The sequence below is a fragment of the Stenella coeruleoalba genome (genome assembly GCF_951394435.1).
Source record: "Stenella coeruleoalba genome assembly, chromosome: 3".
NCBI lineage: Eukaryota > Metazoa > Chordata > Mammalia > Artiodactyla > Delphinidae > Stenella > Stenella coeruleoalba.
In genome coordinates, this window is record NC_137148.1 from 132,500,981 (window position 1) to 132,527,034 (window position 26,054).

General features: G+C 45.3%; 2 protein-coding genes across 3 annotated transcripts in view; one reads left to right on the forward strand and one right to left on the reverse strand.

Annotated features, from left to right (window-relative positions):
- Positions 1-26,054, forward strand: part of CYFIP2 (cytoplasmic FMR1 interacting protein 2) — a 113,459-nt gene that overhangs the window by 49,024 nt on the left and 38,381 nt on the right. For both annotated transcript variants that reach the window (XM_079916544.1, XM_079916545.1), the window contains 5 exons: positions 3,272-3,391; positions 9,999-10,198; positions 11,059-11,146; positions 24,244-24,387; positions 25,922-26,012. In XM_079916544.1, the coding sequence (XP_079772670.1) occupies positions 3,272-3,391; positions 9,999-10,198; positions 11,059-11,146; positions 24,244-24,387; positions 25,922-26,012 (643 nt within the window). The remainder of the gene's footprint in view (positions 1-3,271; positions 3,392-9,998; positions 10,199-11,058; positions 11,147-24,243; positions 24,388-25,921; positions 26,013-26,054) is intronic.
- FNDC9 (fibronectin type III domain containing 9) lies at positions 13,420-14,103 on the reverse strand (the record flags this gene model as incomplete). The annotated part of the gene is made up of 1 exon (XM_079918060.1): positions 13,420-14,103. The coding sequence occupies one exon, from the start codon at positions 14,101-14,103 to the stop codon at positions 13,420-13,422; it is 684 nt and encodes a 227-aa protein (XP_079774186.1).

The following is a 26,054-nucleotide window of genomic DNA, read 5'->3' on the forward strand; positions in this document are numbered from 1 at the left end:
TTTTGTTTTTGGAAGATTTTTAATCACAGTGTCAACTTCAGTGCTTGTGATTGGTCTGTTTATATTTTCTGTTGCTTCCTGATTCATTCTCAGGAGGTTGTGCTTTTCTGAGAATTTGTCCATTTCTTCCAGGTTGTCCATTTTATTGGCATAGTTGCTTGTGGTAATCCCTCAGGATCCTTTGTATTTCTGCAGTGTCAGTTGTTACTTCTCCTTTTTCATTTCTGATTCTATTGATCTGAATCTTCTCCCTTTTTTTCTTGATGAGTCTGGCTATTGGTTTATCAATTTTGTTTATCTTCTCAAAGAACCAGCTTTTAGTTTTATTGATCTTAGCTATTGTTTCCTTCATTTCTTTTTCATTTATTTCTGATCTGATCTTTATGATCTCTTTCCTTCTGCTAACTGGGGGTTTTTTGTTCTTCTTTCTCTAATTGCTTTAGTTGTAAGGTTAGGTTGTTTATTTGAGATGTTTCTTGTTTCTTAAGGTAGGATTGTATTGCTATAAACTTCCCTCTTAGAACTGCTTTTGCTGCATCCCATAGGTTTTGGGTCGTCGTGTTTTCATTGTCATTTGTTTCTATGTATTTTTTGATTTCCTCTTTGATTTCTTCAGTGATCTCTTGGTTATTTAGTAGTGTATTGTTTAGCCTCCATGTGTTTGTATTTTTCCACAGATTTTTTTCCTGTAATTGATATTTAGTCTCATAGCATTGTGGTCAGAAGAGATACTTGATATGATTTCAATTTTCTTAAATCTACCAAGGCTTGATTTGTGACCCAAGATACAATTTATCCTGGAGAATGTTGCATGAGCACTTGAGAAGAAAGTGTATTCTGTTGTTTTGGATGGAATGTCCTTTAAATATCTATTAAGTCCATCTTGTTTAACGTGTCATTTAAAGCTTGTGTTTCCTTATTTATTTTCATTTTGTATGATCTGCCCATTGGTGAAAGTGGGGTGTTAACGTCCCCTACTATGATTGTGTTACTGTCGATTTCCCCTTTTATGGCTGTTAGCATTTGCCTTATGTATTGAGGTGCTCCTATGTTGGGTGCATAAATATTTACAATTGTTATACCTTCTTCTTGGATTGATCCCTTGATCATTATGTAGTGTCCTTCTTTGTCTCTTGTAATAGTCTTTATTTTAAAGTCTGTTTTGTCAGATATGAGAATTGCTACTCCAGCTTTCTTTTGATTTCCATTTGCATGGAATATCTGTTTCCATCCCCTCACTTTTAGTCTCTGTGTGTCCCTAGGTCTGAAGTGGGTCTCTTGTAGGTAGCATATATATGGGTCTTGTTTTTGTATCCATTCAGCCAGTCTATGTCTTTTGGTTGGAGCATTTAATCCATTCACATTTAAGATGATTATCAATATGTATGCTCCTATTACCATTTTCTTAACTGTTTTGGGTTTTTTATTGTAGGTGTTTTCCTTCTCTTGTGTTTTCTGCCTAGAGAAGTTCCTTTAGCGTTTGTTGCAAAGCTGGTTTGGTGGCCCAGCACCACTTTTTGAAGAGGCTATCTTTTCTCCATTGTATGTTCTTGCATCCTTTGTTGTAAATTCGATGCCCCTATGTGTGTGGGTTTATCTCTGGGCATTTTATCTTGTAGTATTGATCTAATTTTCTGTTTTTGTACCAGTACCATACTGTCTTGATTACTGTAGCTTTGTGGTACTGTTTGAAGTTGGGAGCCTGATTCCTCCAACTCCGTTTTTCTTTCTCAAGATTTCTTTGGCTGTTTGGGGTTTTTTGTGTTTCCATATCAATTGTAAATTTTTTTGTTCTAATTCTGTGAAGAATGCCATTGGTAGTTTGATAGGGATTGCATTGAATCTGTAGATTGCTTTGGGTAGTCTAATCATTTTCACCATATTGATTCTTCCAATCCAAGAACATGGTATATTTCTCCATCTGTTTATCTCATCTTTGATTTGTTTCATCACTGTTTTATAGTTTTCTGAGTACATGTCTTTCGCCTCCTGAGGCAGGTTTATTCCTAGGTATTTTACTCTTTTTGTTGCAGTGGTAAATGGGAATGTTTCCTTAATTTCTCTTTCTGATTTTTCATTGTTGGTCTATAGGAATGCCAGAGATTTCTGTGCATTCATTTTGTATCCTGCAACCTTACCAAATTCGTTGATTAGCACTAGTAGTTTTCTGGTGGCATCTTTAGGATTTTCTGTGTATAGTATCATGTCATCGGCAAACAGTGACAGTTTTACTTCTTCTTTTCCAATTTGGATTCCTTTTATTTCTTTTTCTTCTCTGACTGCTCCAAACTATATTGAATAAGGGTGGTGAGAGTGGATATCCTTGTCTTGTTCCTGATCTTAGTGGAAATGCTTTCAGTTTTTCACCATTGAGTATGATGCTTGCTGTGGGTTTGTCATATATGGCCTTTATTATGTTGAGGTATGTTCCCTCTATGCCCATTTTCTGGAGAGTTTTTATCATAAATGGGTGTTGAATTTTGTCAAAAGCTTTTTCTGCATCTATTGAGGTGATCATATGTTTTTTATTCCTTAATTTGTTAATGAGGTGTATCACATTGATTTGCGTATATTGAAGAATCCTTGCATCCCTGGGATAAATCCCAGTTGATCATGGTGTATGAGCCTTTTAATGTGCTGTTGGATTCTGTTTGCTGGTATTTTGTTCAGGATTTTGACATCTGTGTTTATCAAAGAATAACACAGTAAACACACAGATATACTTTGTAGCCAGATTCATGATTATTCATGTTTTAACCACATTTGATTCACTTTCTTTTTCTCATATATGTGTTTTTTCTCTCTCATAAATGTAGTAAGTGTAGTTTAAATATACGTTTATAGTATATATAATTTAAAAAACATATTTATATATAAATATTAGGTTGACCAAAATGTTTGTAACATCCTATGGAAAAATACCAAATGAACTTTTTGGCCAACCCACTATAATAAAATATATATTTTAATATACATACTTTTTTCTTAGCCAGTTGAGAGTAAGTTGGACACATATGACACTTTACCGCTGATACCTCAGCGTGTATCTCCTAAGAACAAGGACATTCTTTCATCATCCAAATAGAATTATCATACTCAGGAAGTTTAATAATACTATTTTCTTCATAGAGTCCCTATTTGTCCTGGCCATGTTGTTTATAGTTTTAGTACAATTTCCTATCAATGCATTGCATTTAGTTGTCATGTGCCTGTGCAAACAAACCATAAGTAACCTTGTATCTCTCCCTCTGTCTCTCTCTCTTCTATGCAGCTGTTGGGTAGATCAATTGACTTGAACAGACTCATTACCCAGCGCATCTCTGCCGCCATGTATAAATCCTTGGACCAGGCCATCAGCCGCTTTGAGAGTGAGGACCTGACCTCCATCGTGGTAAGAGATGGGGGCCCTTGTGAGTTCTGCTCTGGGACTCCTCAGACTAGCAGCCTCATTGGGGGTTGTTGTTAGCCTGGTACTGAGCTAGTTACAGAGAAGCAATGGGTCTCTTTCTCATCTGAATGAGATGGAAAAAAAAAAAGATTTAAAAAGAATAAGAATAATCTTACCTTCCTGGTTGCCTAGAGAATGGGAGTGGAGGGGGCGTCTTGAGATCTCTAGAAATGGCCAGCCCTGGGGCACAGCTGCTTGTCCTTTAGGATCCTACAGCTCTGTAAAGTAGCTGGGTGGTCCTAACAAACCAGGGAAGGTTACACAGCAGCGTCAGCTTCGTGGGTGTGCAGTAGTATAGAGCCCACAGAGGCTCTTCACTGGTTTAATGCTCTGCTGTCACCATCTTGGAATTCTTAATCATTTTCTAGCAAGGGTCCCCACATTTTCATTTTGTGCTGGGACGTGCAAATTATATAGTTGTTCTTGATGCACAAGCATAGGACAGGCCTGCTACCTTCTTTTATTAATCAGCAATTTGAACTACTCTCTGCCAATTCTTTCCAAGAATTAGAATAACTTGATTGATCAGTCTTTCGGTGAATCAAAGGAAGCTTTTAACGCTTCAAAAGCAGATGAGTAGAAGGAATGAGAGAAGTAGAAAATCACCATTAGAACACCACAGTAGTAATGGTTGCAGGCAGGATCCAGTAACAGATGCTAAAATTAGCGGGCAGAACTTTGTGAAGAGTATTTTATGATTCTTCTTATTATGAGGTTTCTAGAATAGTGAGGTTTATAGAGACAGAAAGTACAGTGGTGTTGGCCAAGGAATAGGGAGTTAGTGCTTAATGGGTACAGAGGTTCAGTTGGGGAGATTAAGAAGTGCTGGAGGTGGATGGTAGTGATGGTGGCACAACAATATGAATGTATCTAACCCTAATTTAAAAAGGGTTAAAATGGTAAATTTTATGTTATCTGTATTTCACCAAAGTTTTAAAATTACTCAGATTACTCAAAAATTTTAAAAATACTTAGAGAAGAAAAAGCATTCTTACATAGTCTCGAATTATCTCCTTCAAGATATTTATTAATTGCAAAGGGAAGAATACTAATTTTACAATGGGGAAATCTAGCAGACACCACCTTTTTTTTTCTTTTTTTGCAGAATACTTGTTATTATATTTATGTTTTCTCTTTTTTTTTAACATCTTTATTGGAGTATAATTGCTTTACAATGTTGTGTTAGTTTCTGCTGTATAACAAAGTGAATCAGCTATACGTATACATATATCCCCATATCCCCTCCCTCTTGCGTCTCCCTCCCACCCTCCCTATCCCACCCCTCTAGGTGGTCACAAAGTACCGAGCTGATCTCCCTATGCTATGCGGCTGCTTCCCACTAGCTATCTATTTTACATTTGGTAGTGTATATATGTCCATGCCACTCTCTCACTTCGTCCCAGCTTACCCCTCCCCGTGTCCTTAAGTCCACTCTCTACGTCTGTGTCTTTATTCCTGTTCTGCCCCTAGGTTCTTCAGAACCTTTTTTCTTTTTTTTTTTTTTAGATTCCATATATGTGTGTTAGCCTACGGTATTTGTTTTTCTTTTTCTGACTTACTTCACTCTGTATGACAGACTCTAGGTCCATCCACCTCACTACAAATAACTCAATTTCATTTCTTTTTATGGCTGAGTAATATTCCACTGTATATATATGCCACCTCTTCTTTATCTATTCATAGCGGACACCATCTGAACCAAGCATGAAAGGTTAATATCACCAGAAATAAGGTATATTCATGTATCCCCTGATATGTATGCATAGTGCAAAATGCATAATCTCAATCTAATCATGAGAATATATCAGATAAACCCAAATCACATGGCATTCAAAAATGAACAATGCAGGCTTCCCTGGTGGTGCAGTGGTTGAGAGTCCGCCTGCCGATGCAGGGGACACAGGTTCGTGCCCCGGTCCGGAAAGATCCCACATGCCGCAGAGCAGCTAGGCCCGTGAGCCGTGGCCGCTGAGCCTGCGCGTCCGGAGCCTGTGCTCCGCGATGGGAGAGGCCACAACAGTGAGAGGCCCGCGTACCGCAAAAAAGAAAAAAAAAAAAAAAAGAAGGAACAATGCTTTTCAAAAGCATCCAGATCATAAAAGACAAAGAGATACTGAAATCTGTTAGAGATTGGAAAAGGCTAAGGAGACATGACAACTCAGTGCAATGTGGGATTCTGGATTGAACCGTAAAATGGGAAAAAAAAAAAATGGTGAAATTTGAATAAGGTCTGTCATTTAGTTCATAGAATTGTACCAATGTTAGTTTCCTACTTTAGGTAACTTATGTAAGAGGTTAACATTGGAGAAACTGGGTCAAGAATATGCAGGAAGTCTGCAGTTTTCACAGCTTTTCTGTAAGTCAGAAATTATTTCAAAATAAAAAGCGTTTTTTGTTTTTTTTTTTTTAATGGACAAAGTGGTTTTTTAAAAAGGGACTGGGACTTCCCTGGTGGTGCAGTGGTTAAGAATCCACCTGCCAATGCAGGGGACATGGGTTCGATCCCTGTTCCAGGAAGATCCCACATGCCACGGAGCAACTAAGCCTGTGCACCGCAACTACTGAAGCCCGCATGCCTAGTAACAAGAGAAGCCACCGCAACAAGAGAAGCCACCGCAATGGGAAGCCTGTGCACCACAGCAAAATGTAGCCCCCCCACTCACCCCAACTAGAAAATGCCCGTGCAGCAACAAAGACCCAATGCAGCCAAAAAAATAAGTTTAAAATAAATTAAATAGAAGAAGAAAGAAAGAAAGAAAAAGGGACTAAGAACTAGGACTCTAGCATCAGAAAGACCTTGGGGTCCCAGTCCTGGCCCCGCCACTTAACTAGCTGGGTGATCTTGGGTGAGTTGCTTATCTTACACTGCAAACCTGTAGTACAATGGAGGAAATATTAGAATCCACCTCATAGACTTGTCGAAAGGGTGAAATGAGATACTGCCAGGAAAGAGCTTTGCATAGTTCCTTGCCCTTAATGAAAATAGCTTATGAAAAAAGAGAGGAACATAGAAATTTTGAGCTACAAATGAGGTGCTCTCAGGGTAGATTCTCAGAAGCATTTCCAAGAGAACTTGACCCAACTGCCCACCAAAGTACTGGGTCACTGACTTTGAGAGACTATGATATAGCACAAGTTCTTCTGGGAGATCTACTTTAAGAAATATTTTTCTTTGCCAAATGTTAGCAGTGATTATGTCCAAGAGGTGGGATTTTTGTTTTTATCTTCTTTGTTTATCTGTATCTTCTAGTTTTCCAGTAATGAATGAGCATATCTTATGGAAAAACTGGTTTTGGGTTGTGTATGGGTATCTATGGCCTCTTCCCAGCCCTTAAAAGGCACTGAATGTTCTTTTAGCTGTGAACAAAATCAAAACAAACAGTGAAAGCCTGTGTTTGTCAGGTGAGGGCAACATCCCCCAGGAGAGTAGCCACTTCCCCTGAAGCCCATGAAGAGGAGAGCCCAAGGATGCTGTCTCCTGTAGGGTCAGGAGGCCCCCACTGCCTTGGCTGAGAAGGCTTCTGCCTCTTCTGAGAAACAAAGCAGCCCTTCCCTTCACCTTAGAAGCTCCGTCCTGAGATAGGAGAGGGGGTGGCTTGGTGCACAGTTGGGAGGGTTGCAGAGATTTCATCGGTCGGTGGCCCTAATCATACGCAGCTGAGCAAGTAGATTCTCCGAGGGATCTGATGCCAAAGTTGAGAGCTGGCAGCCTGCAGGCTGTGTTTTGTTTAGGCTGTGAAGCATATTTGAAATTTGGAGGCAACACTTAACGCTTGGAAGAATTCGAATAAAACTGCAGAAGCTCTGGCAACCTCAGACCAGCCTTCCCAGATAGCAGCAATTGCCTAGAAATGACTAGACTTTCCCATCGGCTGGGCTGGGCTCTCCTGGGTTTGCCGCAGGCCCTGTGGCACGATTCATTCATGGGATGACCTACCAGGCCTTGCTGTGCCTGAGTTTGAGACCCCTATTCTCCTGGCCCGCCTGGACCACAGAGCTGGTTTAACGGCCAAGTGCGGCTGACACTCAAGTTTTCCGGTTCCCGTGGAAAAGCCCTTTCCACTACTTCACAGAAGTTGCCCGTTTGGGTGTTTTGTTTCCCCAGTGCTGCTTCTCTGTGTTGCCCCCCAGTAAACCCGCTTTAGTATAGAGAGCTGACATCCTCTCAGAAGGCACCTGGACCACCCCTGTGGCCTTCTAAACCTCTGTGCCTTGATGCACTGAGCCCTGCATCCCTCGGGCAAGTGCCCTCTTCTGATTGAAAGGCTGGAAGTACACGGCTGATGCAAAACACAGTTTGTGTTACATAATAAAAACTCCTGGGGCATGGCGGAAGATGTGGACCTACATTTCCAGCACCCCCATATCAGCAGAGTTGAGCACTCTCTCCTTCAGTCTCTGATGCACATCTGTGAGACCGTTAAAATCACAGAACATTGGAACAGAAATTGTTCAATCCCAGTTTCTCATCTGTAGCTCTCTTCATGGTAACAGGGCACCTCCATGTGCTAAGGGACTCAGTGATCTTAGAAATAAAATCATGCACATTCATTGCATTTATTTATTTACTTACTTACTTACTTTTACTTACTTACTTACCCACCCTAAGTGAATAGGAACAAAAATACCATCCAGCTAGCTAGGCCCCAAGAGATGGAAGCAGACAGCTGATTCTGTATTTCCACCCTTCATTTACTTCAAGGTGCACAGTGACTGGAAACTTATTCTTCCAGCTACCATTCCAGAATTGCAATCCAGATTTTGGCCTTCTTTCAAGAGATGGCAAGATCTGCCATCACTAAACCCCATTCTGACGTAGTAACAAATAATCAGATGGCGTGAAGTAGCCGCTCCACCTTTATCTGGCAGCGGCTCTCCAATTGCCACGGACAGCTCAGCCCGGGGCTCCCTCCTCCCCCTGCTTGTCTCACTTACCTGCAGCCAGTTAAGGTTGCTTTGATACAGTATTTTGCTCCCGATTTACAGCCACAGAATCTGAGTTTCAGAGAGACGAAGCTCCAGGATTGGAAGCGTGGTCTGGGCCTACCACACTCTAGACCCCAACCAGAGTCAGAGGGTTCTTGTGGCTGATGAGAATAAAATTGAATCTCTGGTATGAGGCCACCTCCTATGACTGTAGACACCTGGGCTCCAAGGCCCAGCTCTCACAGCTGGCCCTCTGACCATCCCACCTCCTGGCCACACTCTGGGGAACTGCCTCTGCCGACGTTCTTTTAGCTTTTATGTTGTAAAGCCATCTTTACTTTTCAAAGGGCTTTCTCAGTCATTGCTTCTTTATTCCAGGCAGCTGTGTCACAGGGGCCAAACACACGTGACTTGGAGTCATAAGACCTGGGATCACATCCTAAGCCCTGTTCTGTTTTCACTCTATGACCCTGAGCGAGTTACTTCACCCTCTGAGCCTCGGTTTTCCCCCCTATGAAACAGGGGCAGTCATACCCATCTCAAAAGATGGCTTAACCACTACGGTATAGGAGTGTCCTAGAGCATCACAGAGATGCTTTCTGCACAGGACTGTGCTTTGATTCTCTCTGATAGCAATACAGCAAGGAACTAAAGCCAGCCCAAAGGATTTTATCCTTCTTACTTCCTAGCAAGTGCAGTGACCTGCTCTGTCCAGATATTATCCACTCTGCTCCTGTTCTCTGCCTGAAGGTTGGATTTCAAATGACCAGGGCCCACAGCTCATGCACGTCCTTCGTCCATAGCTTGCAGCCAAACCTTTGCCAACATGTGTAACCAAACCCTGTGTGACTGAGGGGCACAGGAGGAGTCCAGATGAGGGAATGTTCTGCCCCCAGCTGTTTTTAAAATTCCTATAGTATACAACTGTTAAGAATGTGAACTTTGGAGCCCAGCTTCCTGGATTTGAAGCCAAGTTACTGCACTTCTTAAAGCCTAGTTCCTATATGTATACAGTAAGAACAGCCATCATGCTGACCTTATAGGGGGTTTTGAGCATGAAGTGAGTTAAAACATGTAAAGTGCTTAGAATACTGCTTGGCATGTATTAGCCTGAACCATAAAAAATTACTAACATTGATGGTGTTTGACCTAAAAAACAGTAGTTTCGCATGGTCCAACCTAATTGTAAGTACTTAGTAGGTGGTAACTCTTTTGATTGCTTTCGGCAGCGTGGAGATAGCCTCTGGTGATGGATGGATGTTCACAACTTTCTTTTACTTTACTTGCAACTCAGAGGGACAAGCTTTTTCCTTACTAACCTAGAAACTGCAGAGCAAGTAGTCATGCTTTTCTACCCAGGGGGCTGCAGGCAAGGGATTTGCACATGGTCTGTGGTCCCCTTCTGTGGGCAGGCACGCAGCCTCCCTGGGCATGGTCTGGTACTTCCTTCACTCAGAAGAAGGGAACGTCGCATACGACTGTAAGCAGTCCTAGTCCCATGCTGGCCGTTATAAAGTTGTCTGAGGGGCCCTCACCTGCATGAAAGGCATCTGTCGGATGATGGTGTCTGCGTGCAAGGCGCGTGTGTGAGTCCTCAGCAGCCGCGGGCTCTCTCTCTGGGCAGGAGCTGGAGTGGCTGCTGGAGATCAATCGGCTCACCCACCGGCTGCTGTGTAAGCACATGACCCTGGACAGCTTCGATGCCATGTTCCGGGAGGCCAATCACAACGTGTCTGCCCCCTACGGCCGCATCACCCTGCACGTCTTCTGGGAGCTGAACTTCGACTTCCTCCCCAACTACTGCTACAATGGGTCCACCAACCGGTAAGGGAGTCTCTGTGCAAAGCAGAGTGGGGGTGGCAGTAGAAGCAGCCAGCTGTCTCCTCCAGACAAGCCCTGTCAGTGTCATCAGGGCCTGGCTCACGGCCAGCGTAGAATAAGTATGTGCCAGAGTCACGGAAGGGTCTGGGAGGGATCCACACACTTAGCAAGATGGACTTCCGGTTCTCTAAAGATTTGGGACTTTCAATCCTCTTGTGCAGAGATCTGCACACTCCAGCCCACGAGGCACCTCTAGTTGCCAGCTCTTTTTGTTCAGCCTGTGAGCTAAGAATGGTATTGATATTTTGAGACGGCTAGGGAAAAAATCCAAAGAATTATAACTTGGTGACAAGTAGAAATTTGAAATTCACGAAGTTTTACTGGAACTCTGGCATCCGTGCTCACTCATTTACGGTTTATGAGCTTGTTTATGGGTGCTTCTATGCTACAGCAGAGTTGAGTAGTTGTGACAGAGACCATCTGGCTGGCAAAGCAGAACATATTCGCTATCTGGGCCTTTAAAGAAAGAGTTTGCAGCACTCTACTCTTGAGGAAACCAAACTGAGGGTGGAGGGTCCAAGCCCTGGAGAAGGCTGTTTCCAGGCCCACCCTGTTCTCGACTTTCTTGACCACTGTCTGAGCAGCTGCAAGCCCAGAGTTGAGCCTGTGAACCTGGATTACAGTGTTCCCATCTATGAAAAGGAGACAGTTAAACGGGAGTCTGTCAGAAGTACCTGTATAGGCCACGGCCTAAGAAACAGTGTGGGTGTGCCTGATCAGGGAGGGCTCCCGCTATATCAAGTCCCGTGAAGAATAATATTGGGACCCAGTTAACTCCTGCCCCATCTCTTTTCTTCTACTAGTTTTGTCCGAACTGCCATTCCTTTCACCCAAGAACCGCAAAGAGATAAACCCGCCAACGTCCAGCCTTATTACCTCTATGGGTCCAAGGTGAGTGGTCTTGCCTGTGTCCTACTTCTAAGAGGACTAGTGAGCAAAAGCAGGTAGAAGAGTGTTCCCCAAATCAGAAAAGCAAGAAGCATGGAGATACAGAGGCAGCAGTGAAATCCAGGCAGAAACAACTGCAAGTATATTCATCTTTATTTGTTCACAACTAGCAGGGGTGAGGGTGAGCGCAGACCTGGTGGGGCTGGATTCTGGGCAGGAACAGTCTGGGGAGGACTTTATGAGGCAAGCAGGGAAATAGGCCTGTGGGTCTCCTTGTCTCGGCGTCCCATCGCCTCCTGTTCTCGGTTGATTCATTGTGGTATCATCCTGCGATTCTGGGATTTTGTGCTCCGTGAAGATGAGGGATTTGCAGATAGGAAGCAGTTGGGAAGGTGGAGCTTTGAAGGAAATCCCAGATGGCCGGAGTTAGCGCTGAGGGGTCTCCTCCTGTCTCTTTGCTGCTTTGTTCACAGTGCCAGTCCTGACACTAACAAAGCTTCCCAGGTGGTGCCTGTTCTGAACTTTCAGTCCTTTGCCATTCGTTAAACAGACATTCCTTAAGCCGCCACTGTAGGCCAGGTGCTGGGCAGGTTCTCCATGCTGGGGATTTAGCAGAGGTTGAAACAGACGCATCTCCCCCCTCCTCCAGCTCCATTTCCACACCCGGGGTGGGCACTGGGGGACACCCTTCACAAAGTCTTACCATCACCATGACATATGTAGGAGATCGTTTCTTACCCTGCGGGTTTGTGTGGGAGAACGCTACAGAAAGGGTGCAATAGCTCAACAACGGCAAAAAAGCCAAGATTTTTGTGTGTGTGATGCATGAAAAATGGCCACCTTTGACCCCATTTTCACAAAGTAAGCACAGAGGGACTTAGAAGAAGAAGTGACTGGATAAATATAGCATGGTTAGAAAAGGTGCTTCTCTAGGCCGGGAGCCCTAGATTGGGAAGTGTGAGGAACCAAGATGAGTGCCCTTCACTTGGGCCTGAATGTGGGGCTTAGAAAGTCTTAGGATGATGCTGAGAGAGTACAGGTGTCTTCTCCAGAGCAGCCAGTCTGGTCAAGGCAACTCTGTCAAATCAGGGAACCCTTACAGACAGCACTGTAGACAGTCACAGTCATGGCATGAATTAACAGTCACTCACAAAGTAACTCCCTTTGCAATACTCTTTCAAACCTTGCTGATTATACCAAGGAGCAAGTCTTATGTTGGTGCTAATATGTCTTTAATACCTTTCCAACGACTGCTAATCTCCCTTTTTTTTTTTTTTTTTCTTTTTTTGCGGTACGCGGACCTCTCACTGTTGTGGCCTCTCCCGTTGCGGAGCACAGGCTCCGGATGCGCAGGCCCAGCGGCCATGGCTCACGGGCCCAGCCGCTCCACGGCACGTGGGATCCTCCCGGACCAGGGCATGAACCCGTATCCCCTGCATCAGCAGGTGGACTCTCAACCACTGCGCCACCAGGGAAGCCCTAATCTCCCTTTAGATCAGAGATGAGAGAGCAGGCCCTGAGCTCAGAGTCCTTAGTAGGCAATAGTATCCAAGTCAAATTTAGTATTGTTTTGTTTTCATTCTATTTATTATGTATCTTCCCTTCTATTTATAGCAGGAGGGTGCTGGTTTTTCATTTGGGGAGTAGCATAAGCCTATGTTTTAAAATAAGTTTAAAAACTGAGTCAATTTAAAGAAAAGGTATTGTTAATAATCGTAAAGATAGTCTGTGGTTTAAAAAAAGGTGAAGATGGGGTACAAAATGGTGTGCGATTGGCTGAAAGTTGGAAAACACTCTAGAGCAAGGCTTCTTACATCTTTCCAAAATAATCCCCCTCAACAGCAGAGGAGACTGTCCAGGAGACTGGACAACAGCAGAGCTGACTGAAAGCATAACTCAAGAGCCCATCTTCAATTCAAAAATTTCCTGGAAGTTTTGCATTTTATTTAAGTCATGCAGATTTCACTTTCTATACCATAATATATTCATGTTTGTTTTAATATTGAAATAATGCTTTTAATTCCTAACTGAGACACCCTACCCTAAATGGACACTCCTAAGAGGTGCCATGTTCCTCCCTTTGCACACCAGGGGGTTATATGTTTTCCAGCTAGAGAAGCTTTGCCAAAGGGCATTCATCCAACCAGGTGGTCCATGTGTCAGAGCTCTGACATTTGAGGGGAGGCGAATGGGTAGTCTACAGATGCGTTTTTACCAGAGACCTGCTGCGTGGAGGGCTTTAAGCTACCTGATGTGGGCTGCCTCCCCTCCACCTCTCACTCCCCAAAATGAGGCAGTGCGGCAGGATGAACACCGCCCTCCCTCTTCAGGGCACCCACGTCGGGGGCATCCTGTTCGGCCGCTGCGACTGCGGCTTCTGGTTCCGCGTCAGCTCCGGAGTTCTTGCGTGGCACTTCCACCAGGGGGAGCCCCTGCAGGTCTTCCTCCCCCTGACCCAGACCCGGGGCCTCCTCTGGCCATCTCACCAGGCCATTGGCTTCCTCCATGAGGCCGGCTCTGTAGGACCATCGAGGCTCATGGCAACGGATACACCAGAACTGGAGGCAGATGAAGGCTAAGACTGCTGTGAAGCAGGCCAGCAGAATGGCCATCAGCACCCAAAGGGAGATCTGGGGGTCCACCAGGGAACTTCCCGCAGCCAGTGGACTCTTATCCAGGGTGTGGAACATGGTGCAGTAGTGCCTGTAGGGGAAGAGGATCTTCTTGCAGCTGATGCACAGGAAGTAGAGAGTGGAGGGGGTGAGGTGTTCCAGCACCACGGAGCTGATTGTTCGAGGCACCTTCTCCTCGTGGTGGAAGCTGTAGCGAAGATAGCCAGAGAAGATGCTGTTCCAATTGGGCCTATACATAATATGGTAATAGTCCTCCAGGCAGGGCTCCGAGGACGACCAGGAAATGATGGCTCCCGTATAAGAAACGTTCCCAACCTCGATGTTCATCTCGATTCTGAAACCAGAATCAAAGTGAAGAGTGTCATCTCCTCATTTAAATGTTTATTTATGATAGTCATAGCCACCATTCATTGAGCATTCGAGATGGGGACTAATATTGACCCCGATTTACAGACAAAGAGATGGAGGCCAAGAGGTGACAGTGCTCAGCTAGGCAGCGCCGAGAAACGGCAGAACCACAGTTCAAATCAGGGCTGTCTCATGCCAAAGCTGGGGGCCGTCAGGCCCCAAAGAGATGCATGCACATCCCCCAGCCTCATCCTGCCGCGGCTCAGATTCTTTAAATACAACATTGTTCCCAAACCTTAAAAAAAGAAGGGGAAAAAAGGCAGTGAAAGGACAAAGCAGCACAGCCTCAGAGTCCCCACGTGAGTCCCCACGGGCCTGTGACCTCCAGGTCAGGCAGTTGTTTCACCTAAAATTTCCCTCTGGAACTCCTGTTTCTGCCCCAAGTGCTGTGAGCTCATTCATCTAGAACATTCTGGCCACTGTTTTTAGCTTCCAAGTGCTGTTGCCCGTAGCCGGAGGAGATTTGCATCATCACTCAGCAGGAGCTGATTTCTCCCCAAAGTCTCTGCTCATGTTTTGTCCATTCGTTAGCTTTTTTCAAAGCCGAACTACCCAGAAAATTAGTTTCACAGGTCAAGATAATCAGCTCCGAATACCAGCATCACTGCTGCTGTTTGATAACTGCTGGTCCTGTGACTGTTAATGATGGTAATAACCAGCAATAGCGAGCAGTTGCTATGTCACAGGTCACTAGAAGCTCAACATATAAGAGTAAATATCCTTTGTTCATCACACCCTCTGAACTAGATTCCCATTCTACAGATGAGCAATCTGAGAGGAGCCATCAGCTAACAGGGACAAGACCCAAAGCCACGTAACCGCTGGATTTACAAAGACAAGCCTGCCGGGTTTAGTCGTAGAAGGTTATTGCAAAATGAGGTGCTGGTACCAAGACTGGGTTGCCGTTTTTCCTGACACGTGAAATGAGCCCTCTTCAGATTGCCAGCCCTCTCGCTTTGCTAAAAGTGCGCCATCTTCAAGCTTTTTCGTTTCTTTTTAATTCTATGTGTTTGAGAGATATTGTTCTCCTCTACTGAATTTCCCCTGAGCTAAAATTCAGAGACAGCCATAGTCAACCTGTGTATGTTCACGGATAGATCTCACCCAGCTCAGTTCTCTGCCCCTCCTCTCTCACACGAAATGCAGAAGGTTTCATTTCAGATTGCAATGACAGAGTAAAAATCAGTCGATCAGATTTTAACCTGAATTGGACATTAAGCCACACGGATTTCGATTACGAGCTGCTTTCTCTCCTCCCTGCTTCCCTCCAACCACCTGTGTTCGTGCCCGTGCTCCTAGAGGAAGTGAGCTACAGGAAGATGCCCAGCAGTGAACGATTTTTCAGGCCTTGTTTTTCTTCTCTATGGATGACAATGAACTAAAATGCTCAGGAAGGGGAGTTCCTTTCCGTTTGGCTGGAAATTTTCTCCCAGAAAAATGGGGGATGAAAGGGACAAGGCAGGTGTGCTCAGATCCCTCCAGCGAGAGTCTTTGCAGAGACACTGAGTATCTGCGCTCCCTCCATGGGTCTCCTTCTCATACACACCCGTCCACCCCGCCACACCCGTATAAATAGGGACCACAATGAAAAGAGCTTAATTCATTACTTACGATACAGAGGCAATAGCCCTCATAAACCCATCAGGAGTGGTCAGGAATGCTGTTTCTTGTCATGAATCTCTTCTGTTTGCCTCACATCTGTGCTATCTGTCTTTGCAGACTGAGTTTTCTACAGCAGACATTTTGAAGAGCTTTCTGTCAAGATGCAGCATTCACAGCTTTTACGACTAAATGTCTCCCATTATTTCTTTTTCTTCCACTGCTTCTGTTTTTAAATCCCCCCTATTTTTAGCTGTTCGTATTACCATTGCCTGGCCCTCCTCCAAGCAGTGTGAAAGGAAAAGCCATTTCCATTTCCAAGAAGAGCCATTTGTGTCCCTTACCTGATGCTCACAGTGGATCCGGTTAGAACGCAGCCCTCAGAGGCAGAGTGGACCAAAGCTGAAGGATGTTGCCTTCTCCCTCCTCTGCTCTGGGCTCTACTTGATGTCTCTCTCACCACTGTGTGAGTAATTCCGCTGTCGCCCCCAACGCTCACATTATTCATTTCTTCAGATCAGTATCCTTCACCATGGCAACCAGCAGGCATCTGTACGCATGATGTTTCAGGGACCAGTCTGGAAAGGCTTTTGCCCAGTGAGAGGAGCTCTCATTCCTTGGGCCAGAAAAAAGAGGCAAACAGTCCCCTGCACACTGATCCTCAGAGTGGTACTAATTCTTCAAAGTCTCCTAAATTGTGTCTCTAATAAGCTAGTTATCATTTTTTTCCCCATCTAGACCTTCTTTGGACAATGGTTGCAAATGCAAAGCTGCCGTTCTTGTTTTCCCACAAGTAAAACAGTAATTACATCCTCATCCCCTCCCACCCCACTGCCACCGCACCTCCTTAGCCACCTCTACACCCTCTTCTTTCTTTATTCTTGCCTCCTGTGGCATTACCTAGTTGTATGCCACTGGTCAAGACACTTCTATTCTCTGGGCCTCAGTTCCATCATCTGTAAAGCTAATCGCTTGGGCTAGATCAGGATGTCAGGTAGAAAACATGAGTGCTACCCCCCTGGCCAGGCCTGAACCCATGTGAGGCTTGCTGAACCGCCAGGACACTCGTACTGAGTTGGTCTGAGCATTCCCCAGCCCTACCCCTCACCAAATTCAGGTCCACCCAGAACCTCAGAATGTGACCTTAGTTGGAGGTAGGGAGTTTGTGAATTTAATTAGGTAAGGATCTGGAAATGTTATCATCCTGGATTTAGGGGGAGCCCTAAATCCAATGACTGGTGTCTTTATAAGAGAAAGGAGAGGGAGGTTTATACACAGAGAGATGCAAAGGGTAGAAGCCATGTGAAGACAGAAGCAGAGATTGGAGTGATGCTGCCATAAGCCAAGGAATGCCAGGGACCTGCAGGAGCTGGAAGGTGCAAGGAAGGATTCTCTCCTAGAGCCTTTGGAGGGAGCATGGCCCTTCCAGCACCTTGATTTCAGGCCTCCAGAACTGTGAGAGGTTTGAATGTTTGAAGCCACCATGTTTGTGGTAATTTGTTACAGCAGCCCTAGCTCCGATGGATTTAGACCTGAATCATATAACACAAATTAGGCATTTTTAAAAGTCATCTTTTTTCTTCTTGGTTCTTGGCCAAAGTATCCAAGTGGACCCAGGAAGGTCTCCTTTTGATTCACATCAGTGATAATCAAAAAGTTATAAAGAGTTGCCCGGTGAGTCACAGACCCTCCCTGGGCCAAGGGTCTCTGTGAGGGCGTGGGGTCTCGGAATGCCCGGTGTCCCTCAATTAGACACTTGCTCTGTGCTTCCCTCCCGTGGCATTCAGTTTTCCCAGGGGTCTGTCTAGAATCTGCTGTAATGCATGCTAATGGCGACTCCCTGCAGAGCATGAAAGCGTCCTCTCCACAGAAAGGCCAATGCAGTAGTTTGCAGATGCCTTTTGAAAAGGTTATTTTGAGGGGAATAAAAATACCAGCGTTAGGAGGCCTGTGGAGTGACGAGATGGAGCTCAAGCCTTTGCCACTGAAAACAAGAATTTATTTTTAATGCTCCTGGATGCCATTTTTCACCCTGAGCCTTTTATCTGAGAAGTTGAGACACTTGGAGGATGTAAGGCCTAGAAGTCCTCTTGGTTCGCAGATCCAGAGAGAAGGGATGTCTTTCCTCAGGCCGGGTGACTGATTAGTGGCAGAGCCAGGAGTGGAACCCGGGTCCCTGCCTCCAAGTCCAGGGCTTATCCTGCTCCTTTGGGCCATCACCATTCCCCAGCAGCACCCAGAGAAGCCAGTGAGCCCTTGTGGATGAGACGGATCATCTGGGGACACTTGGCTCAGGAGATCGCACCCCAGCCAGGCTCACTGTCTTCACCTTCAGGCAGGACCCTTCTGCAGTCACCTGAGGGGCAGCCTCTTCAGCTGTCAGGCCAGGTGGTCCCTGGTTGGTTTACACCAGTAGTAAATCATTGCCAGAGGAAACGAGCCAAGAGCGGGATCCCTGCTCCCTCCCTGAAGGTGGCAGTGAAAGGGCAGTGAGAGAGCATACCTTGGTCCCAAAGCTGATTGGCACCCAGGGGCTGAAGTCCCCAGGCTAGGTTCAAATCCTGACTCTGTGGACAAATTTTCTGACTTTCCTAGGCCTTGGTTGACTCTTCCGTAAAAGGCAAATATCAATACTACCCACCTGATAATGTTGTAGCAGTGAGACGAACCCATCTCTTAGTGCTGAGCTTAGGAATAGTAGCCATTATTATTAAGAAGAAAATGTCCGTGGGTCAGAGCCATTTCCTGAGTTGGTCATAGCTTCATCCAGAGGCTGTAATGGACAGGGTTTGCACTCTGCATGATGCTTCCTTCCTTTTCTCTCCCCTTAAAACAGCTTTATTTTTTTTTAATGTACACGCTCGTTGTACATAAAGAGTATCAGAAAGTTCAAAGACAGCAGTCAAAATCCCATGACTCAGAAATAACCACTGGGAACATTTCAGTGCGTGAGAAAATGTGTTTTCTCATTTTACCCAGGGGGAGCTCTTTGAGGTAGGCCGTCTTATCACCATTGTACAAAGGGAGAAACTGAGGCTCAGAGGGATTAAGTAACTCGACCAGTATCACAAAGCTAGGCTGTGGCAGAGCAGGGCCCTACGCTGAGGTCTGTCGGTCCAGAGCCCAACCTCCTGGCCAGCCTCTTCGATGCACTGCCGTGCTGCTGGGTCGACCTTCAGTCATAGGTGGTCAGCAGTAGCTCTTTGCCTTGTGGTTGACTTGTCAGAGAGCTAGAGGCAGGACTTCGCAATTTGGTGGGTTCCAGGGTGACAGGAACAGGCAAGGAATTAAAAGACCTCAGAGGAAACACCCAGCCACCCGAAGGTAGCCAGCAGAAGCAGTGAAAACATCAACTACCTTTGGAGAAATTCAGTCAGCAAGTGTTTCCTCTTCCGGAGTTTGGAGTCCAAGTACCCCTGCCTAAGAGCTCTGTCACTTAGGGTTAATATTAAATGTAAAAAGCCTTTAGCAACTGGTCTAGTAACTGAAATTAGTATATGAGTGGAAACTTTAAAAATATCTCTGAGTAATTAACTTGTAGAGAGTCTATCATAAAACAGCCTTGCAAGTGATATAGATTGTGGCACAAATCATTCCTTAAATTTTACCAATAACTTCCCAGTAATGTTTTGGTCTTTAGAGATTGTGGGTTTGGTCTTTTGTTTAGTGTCATCATCGGTATCTAAACATTGCCCTAGTATGAGCCTTGATTCGACCTCAGGGGTATTCATCATACACACCAGCACTTCCCTGGTGTCCAGTGGTTAAGACTCTGCACTTCCAATGCAAGGGGCACGGGTTCAATCCCTGGTCAGGGAACTAAGATCCCACACATCTCATGGTGCAGCCAGGAAAAAAACCCAACACACACACACACACACACACACACACACACACACACACACACACACACACACACACACACACACACACACACACTGTTTCGCCTTTAAAAAAATGTGCATCAGTGTCACACATTAATAATATGCTCCAATTCCTGAATCAGGATGATTTCTTGAGATCTCATAAAGGTATCTATTTTGTGCAGGATCGATTTAACCAAGCTTGGTTTTAAGTGAGACATCCTAAACAGGGTACATAATTAGTTTCGAAAGGCAGACATTGATTGTAGCCTGAGTCAGCTAGCAGGGTTGGTTCAGTCTAAGAGATTTGTAGCAAGTGTCCAATGTCTGAAGTCATGTCGCATTCCTGTTTTTCTTTGCCAAACCTCAGAAAATGCCCCGGCTCCCACATTCCCACATTTTCTCAATAGGGCCCAGCCTCCTATTGAGCCAGCAGGTCAGATGGGTGCCCTGCGTGGGTGTGTGTGCATGTACTTCCCAGCATGTGTATGTGTTTCCTCCTGCATGGGTGTGGTGTGTTTTTGGTGGGGGGAGTTGGGAATAAGGGGAGCTTGCTCACTTAGAAGGAGGATTTGAATTCTGCTCATTTCGTGCTGGTCCTTGGGCCATCCACTGAGGCCTGAATGGTCCAGACCAGAATCCAGGACTGATGGAGGAATGTCAACAAGAGGCCTCCTATGTGCATTGAGCGGGTCTGTAAGGGGGATTTTTTTTTAAGCCCTGTGTGTGATACAACAATTCCACAATTCTTCTTCTCTGCCTAGAACTGGGGAGAGCTGCTGAACAGTTTCCACCTACCCAAATATATTTTTATTTGTGCTTGCCGGGAAGTGCTAAGGGAGACTTATATTAGAAACTCCTTGGGTGGGAGTGGGGGTTAAGAAGACCGCTAAGAAAGATGAGCACCCGGAGGACCACACTGGAGCTTGCACTTCAGAGGGGAGTTAATAACACACTATTCCAACCCTCTGTTCCAGGCAGGTCTCCCTTCTAACACCCCTATGTCATGTGTCTCCGTCCTTACCCAGCACAGTCTGTTGTTGGACAGCTCCTATTTTTATAAAGTTCTAAATATTGAGCAAAATCTGCATTTTTGGGTATGTTCCGTCAGCTGGTCTCAGCTCTGCCCTCTGTCACATCACTGTGTAGGATACACCGTGTTGTATGAAATTGTACCCCACAGATGTACTGTCCACATTCAGGGGATCATGACTGTAGCCAAAGCTGCTGGGGGAAATTTGACCAGGAAGCTGTACTTCCGTAGTCTTTACTTACCAAATTACCAAAACGAATATGAAGGGCTGTTATTTCAGTGGGTGCTTCCAGCGTGCCAGGCACCATGCCAAGTGCTGTATGTATGTCATCTCATTTAAACCTCCAACAACCCTACAGGAGTTGGTATTATTATCTTTACTTAGGGAAGACCAAGGCTAAGAGAGTTTAAGTAATTTGCTCATCTAGCTAGTAAATTGATGGAACTGGAATTTGAAATCAGGTGTGCCCACCCCAGTAAATAACTCTGGACTCAGACAAAGCAAGAAAATAAGTCAGAGAATCACACAGGGGGAAAAAAGCAGCTGATTGCTTTTCGTCCCCTCCAGGGATATCCATTGAAAGCTGCCTGCTGCTCAAAAGTTCCTTTCACAGGATATTTGAAAGAAGACTGAACATGCCCAGAGCTTTACTGGGTTCAGAGGAGAGGCTGCAGCACCTGGTGTGGGTGGGGAGTGAGGAGGCAGCTCTCTTGGGGGAACGAGTCCATGAGGGGCCCCTTGGGCTGTGAGCACAGCCCAGTCATCCTTCTTACATGCCTGTGCAGGCTTAAGCTGCAGCCCTCTTTTGGATGAAACTCCAATCATGTTTTTTTATCTTTGAAAGCAAATGTTGGGAAGTAAATTAGGCTATGATATAGCCCAGTGGGCTTTTTAATTTACTTTTGTTATTGATGTATAATCGTAAGCAATAAAATGCACTGTCCTAGTTCAGGCTGCTATAACAAGAATACAGTAACTAGGTGGCTTAAACAGCAATGATCTCTCACAGTTCTAGAGGGTGGGAAGTCCAGGATCAAGGTGCCAGCAGATCCAGTGTCTGTTGAGAGCCTACTTCCTGGTTTACAGACAGCCTTCTTCTCATCGTATCCCACGTGATGGAGAAAAGAGAGCCGTAGAGTTCTCTCATGTGTCTTCCTACAAGGGCACTAATCCCATTGATGACTACTCCACCCTCATGACTTAATTACCTCCCAAAAGTCCCACCTCCTAATACCATCACAATAGGGGGTTAAGATTTCAACATAAGAATTTGGGAGGGACACAACCATTCAGTCAATAACATGCACAGATCTTAAGTGTACATATACTTTCATGAATTTTGAAAAATGTATACATGTGTGTAGTCAAGAACCCAGTCAACATGTAGGGCATTTCCATCATCTAGAAAGTTCTCTCATGCCCCTTTCTAGTCACTCTCCTTCCCCGACCAGAGGTAAGCCATGGTGTATCTGGTGTTTGTTTTATACCCGCCTCATCCTTGGAGAGGAAACAGGAGACTACAGAGTGGGCCTTTGATTACAGGGCCAGAACTAAGATGCATTCACTTGGGAGGGTGAGCCCCTTGTACCACGTGTGCCCTAGCGCCACCTCACTCACCTCTCCCTGGTCCCAGCCCTATTTGGCAGGGTGGCCTGTTACAGAGACAGTAAAATGGTTGGCTCCATACACAGAAAATTACATGGGCTGGCCCCATGGTTGACTAAATCAAACTCAACAATTCATATACTCCAGGATTTGCTGACCATCAACTCAGTGAACATCATGCTTGTAATCAGTTATATTTTCCCTCCTTACATAAACCACTGCTGCCCCATACCATTTAGAAATCTTTCGTAACTACCTGCAAGGGATCCCTCCCCCAGGCTCAGGCAAAGTTTTGCTGTGACAGCACACCAGTGTTGAGTGCAGAAGGCTGCTTTCTCACATTCCAGGCCTCCCCGTATATAGGCATTAGCTTACCAAGAGAACTGTTATTCAACCTGCTGGATGAGTGGGTGTTCTGATTCCTCACGAATTCTTGTTGTTAGTGGGCACTCTAATTGTGTTCCTCGTGTACCCTCATTATTCAAGGGTACTATAATTGTGATGCTTGTTTCGTAAAGTTTAGAATAATTCGTGTAGAGTAAAACGTACTTAATGCAAAACCTAGACTGAACGTAATTAAATCCTCCCTTGATGGCTCCAGAGTTGAGAATCTTGCAGAACTCCAAAAGCATCATTACAGTTCCTATTTAATTCATGTAGGATTTCTAATTAGCCAGCTTATAGAGAATTTCGGCTAATAGAATATCAGATGTGGTCTTTCCATATTTGCATGTTCTGGGTACAAGATTTTTACAATTCCTGATAGGAAAACTATACTCAGAACTAAGGTTAGAAGTGAAGTTTTTTTCTTAAAAAAAAAAAAAGGTTATGGTTTACGTAATAATTCAGCTTCCAAAGTTCACCATTGTAGGTAGAGGTTAAGAACATGGCCTTTGGAATCACAGCCACCTGGGTTCAGATCAGGGCTCAGTTACCTATGAACTGTGTGGCCTTGCGCAAGCTACTTACCACCCTGAGCCTCAGTTCCCTCATCTGTGAATTAGGGCCAGGAATTGTATGGGTCACGGATCACATACATTGGTTGTGTGGATTAAATGAAAATGCACTTGGAGGGCGTCATGAAGCCTGGCGTGAGGTGCTCCGTAAGTGGCAGCATTTCAAAACAAAGTCAGTGATAACCTTAGTGCATCACCAGGTAGGTGAGACCAATTCAGAGCCCTTTATTTTGGCCCTGTATTCTCAGACAGAAAGATCTTAAAGAGATTCCACTAATTCAGCGATGGTGTCTCATGGGGTCCAGAGGACAATGAGGGTGGCCCCCAACCAGCACCCAATCAGAACAACTCTGCTTCTGTCTGTTTCATGTACTTGCTTCCGTGGCATCTTTTTTGTTTTAATTGCTAATCGAAAAGCTACAGAACCACTGTTGTAATCCATCCCCCTTATTTCGCAGATGAAGAAACTGAGGCTCAAAAAGCCGACGTGATTTTCCCATGCACTCAGCAGGGTCTCCTGCCTCCCAGGCCTCTTGGTCCCCAAGACGCCTCCCTGTGATAGGTGGAGGCGCCTCAGAGTAGAAAGAAGGCAATGTTGAAGCAGCTGTTGAGTTCTCACATGGTCTTTCCAGCCAGTTCCTAGTACTGAAAATGCCCCTAGAGAAAGGAAGTCATTTGTTTCACCCTCATCCCATAGCTCAATTGTGAAAGTCCTGGTTTGTGTGTGGACGGTTGTGGGTAGCATGAGTCCTATTAAAAAGATATTTACCTGGAGGCCTTTTCTCCTCTTCTGTCAGGGAACTGCTGCCCCATCTGATGACCTTCGCTGGATCCTGTGGTCACTGACCACCATTCTCTATGAGCAGCTTGCAAAATGTATTCATAGGGGTCCCCAGTGAGAGAACAAGGATATCAAGTTTCTATCCTTTCTATGATTGAAACACCTCCTGCTAGGACTCACAGTTCTCTGCCACTGACTTGGCCACATCCTCTGTTTTCCAGCCTCTCAACATTGCCTACAGCCACATCTACAGCTCCTATAGGAACTTCGTGGGACCCCCTCATTTCAAGACCATCTGCAGACTCCTGGGTTACCAGGGCATTGCTGTGGTCATGGAGGAACTGCTGAAGATCGTCAAGAGCTTGGTAAGGAAGGGGGCCTGGGACAGGCCATTAGGGTTGAGAGGAATGAGGCTTGCTTTCACTTTTTACCTGGCCTGGAAAATCGAGTCACAGGCTCTTCAGCTCTGTCTATAGGAATCACCCAGGGAATCCTTTGCTCTTATCCCCTGATTCCTCTTACCTATCACTCTGTAACATTTCAGGGCATCTTCTGACCTGTGGCTTTGCCTCTCCTTTTCTGACGCTGAGCTCACTCCCAGTACTTACTAACTGAACTCAGCAATCTTGATTTTGACTTGAAGGCCTACTAATGACTGCTCATACCCATCTCCTGTGCTGCATTATCTAATTTGAGCTTGACAAATCCATGACACATGTGCTGCCATTTTCCCTCCTATGCCCATGGCAGACATCGCTAATAAAGCACCACGCTTCTCCCCCTTGGAATTTCTTGATGACTGGTGCTACCAATACTCCACTGGCCTCGAGGGAATTCCATAGACCTTTGCCACTATTCTATGCCCACCCCAAGTATGACCATCTGCACCTTCATTTAATTCCCCAGGACACTGCTGCAGCAAGGCTGAAACATTTCAACAAATTTTCTTAAAATTTTGAGATGACAAAAGAGAAACAGATTAATGCATATCCATGTCAGGAATAGCAAACAGGATTCACCTCTTAACCTCAGTCCTCTGGTAGCAGCTGTGTATAACCAGGGGTTGTTCCAGGTTGTGAAGCTAAATTTAAGAAGGAAGATGTGGTAATTGATTAACGATGTCTGCCTGGGACACAGGAGGGATGAATGTGCCATGAATTTTCCATGCTTAAATTAGATATTGTCTCAGTCTTCATAGCTCCCTGGCCCCATTTCATTTTAGATCTTAGTTTGGATCTCATGTAAGTACTCCAACCCCAGAAGGGACCCCATGCCTAGAAATTGCCCTCCTTGAAGTCTATAAGCCCAAGGTAACACTGAGAGCATTCCCTTTTCTGTCTTACAAAGGCCCATGTTTCCTTACAAAGGGCAAGGAGGCTGCCCCCCACCTTTGGGAGAGAGCCTGCCTCTCCTCTCAGGGAGCAGTGCCCTGCTGTCTTAGGCAGCTCGGGCTGCTGTGACAAATATACCATTTGGCTTCATCCACAAATGTTTATTGTCCACAGTTCCGGAGGCTGGAAGTCCAAGATCACAGTGGCAACATGTGAGGACCGTCCTCCTACTTCACAGCCAGCTGCCTTCTCCTGTGTCCTCACATGGCAGAGCGAGAGAGATGTCTCTCTCTCCCCTCTCTTCTTATAAGGGCATTAATCCCATCATGGGGACTCCACCCTCATGACCTAATTACTTCCCAAAGGCCCCATCTCCAAATACCATCACACTGGGGATTAGGGTTTCAACATATGAATTTGGGGAGAATACAAATATTCAGTCCGTAGCACTTACCCACGGGTCTCAACAGAACCTCCATATGCCCCAGGAGCCCAGTGTTCAGCCCCAAGATACACATATGCAGCAGCGGTGGATTATTTCACTCATCTTGTCCTCTTCTTTTGTCAGCTCCAAGGGACCATTCTCCAATATGTGAAAACACTGATCGAGGTCATGCCCAAGATATGCCGCCTGCCCCGGCATGAGTACGGCTCCCCAGGTTGGTGACCAGGGGAACCAGGGGCCGGGTGCGGTGATAGGA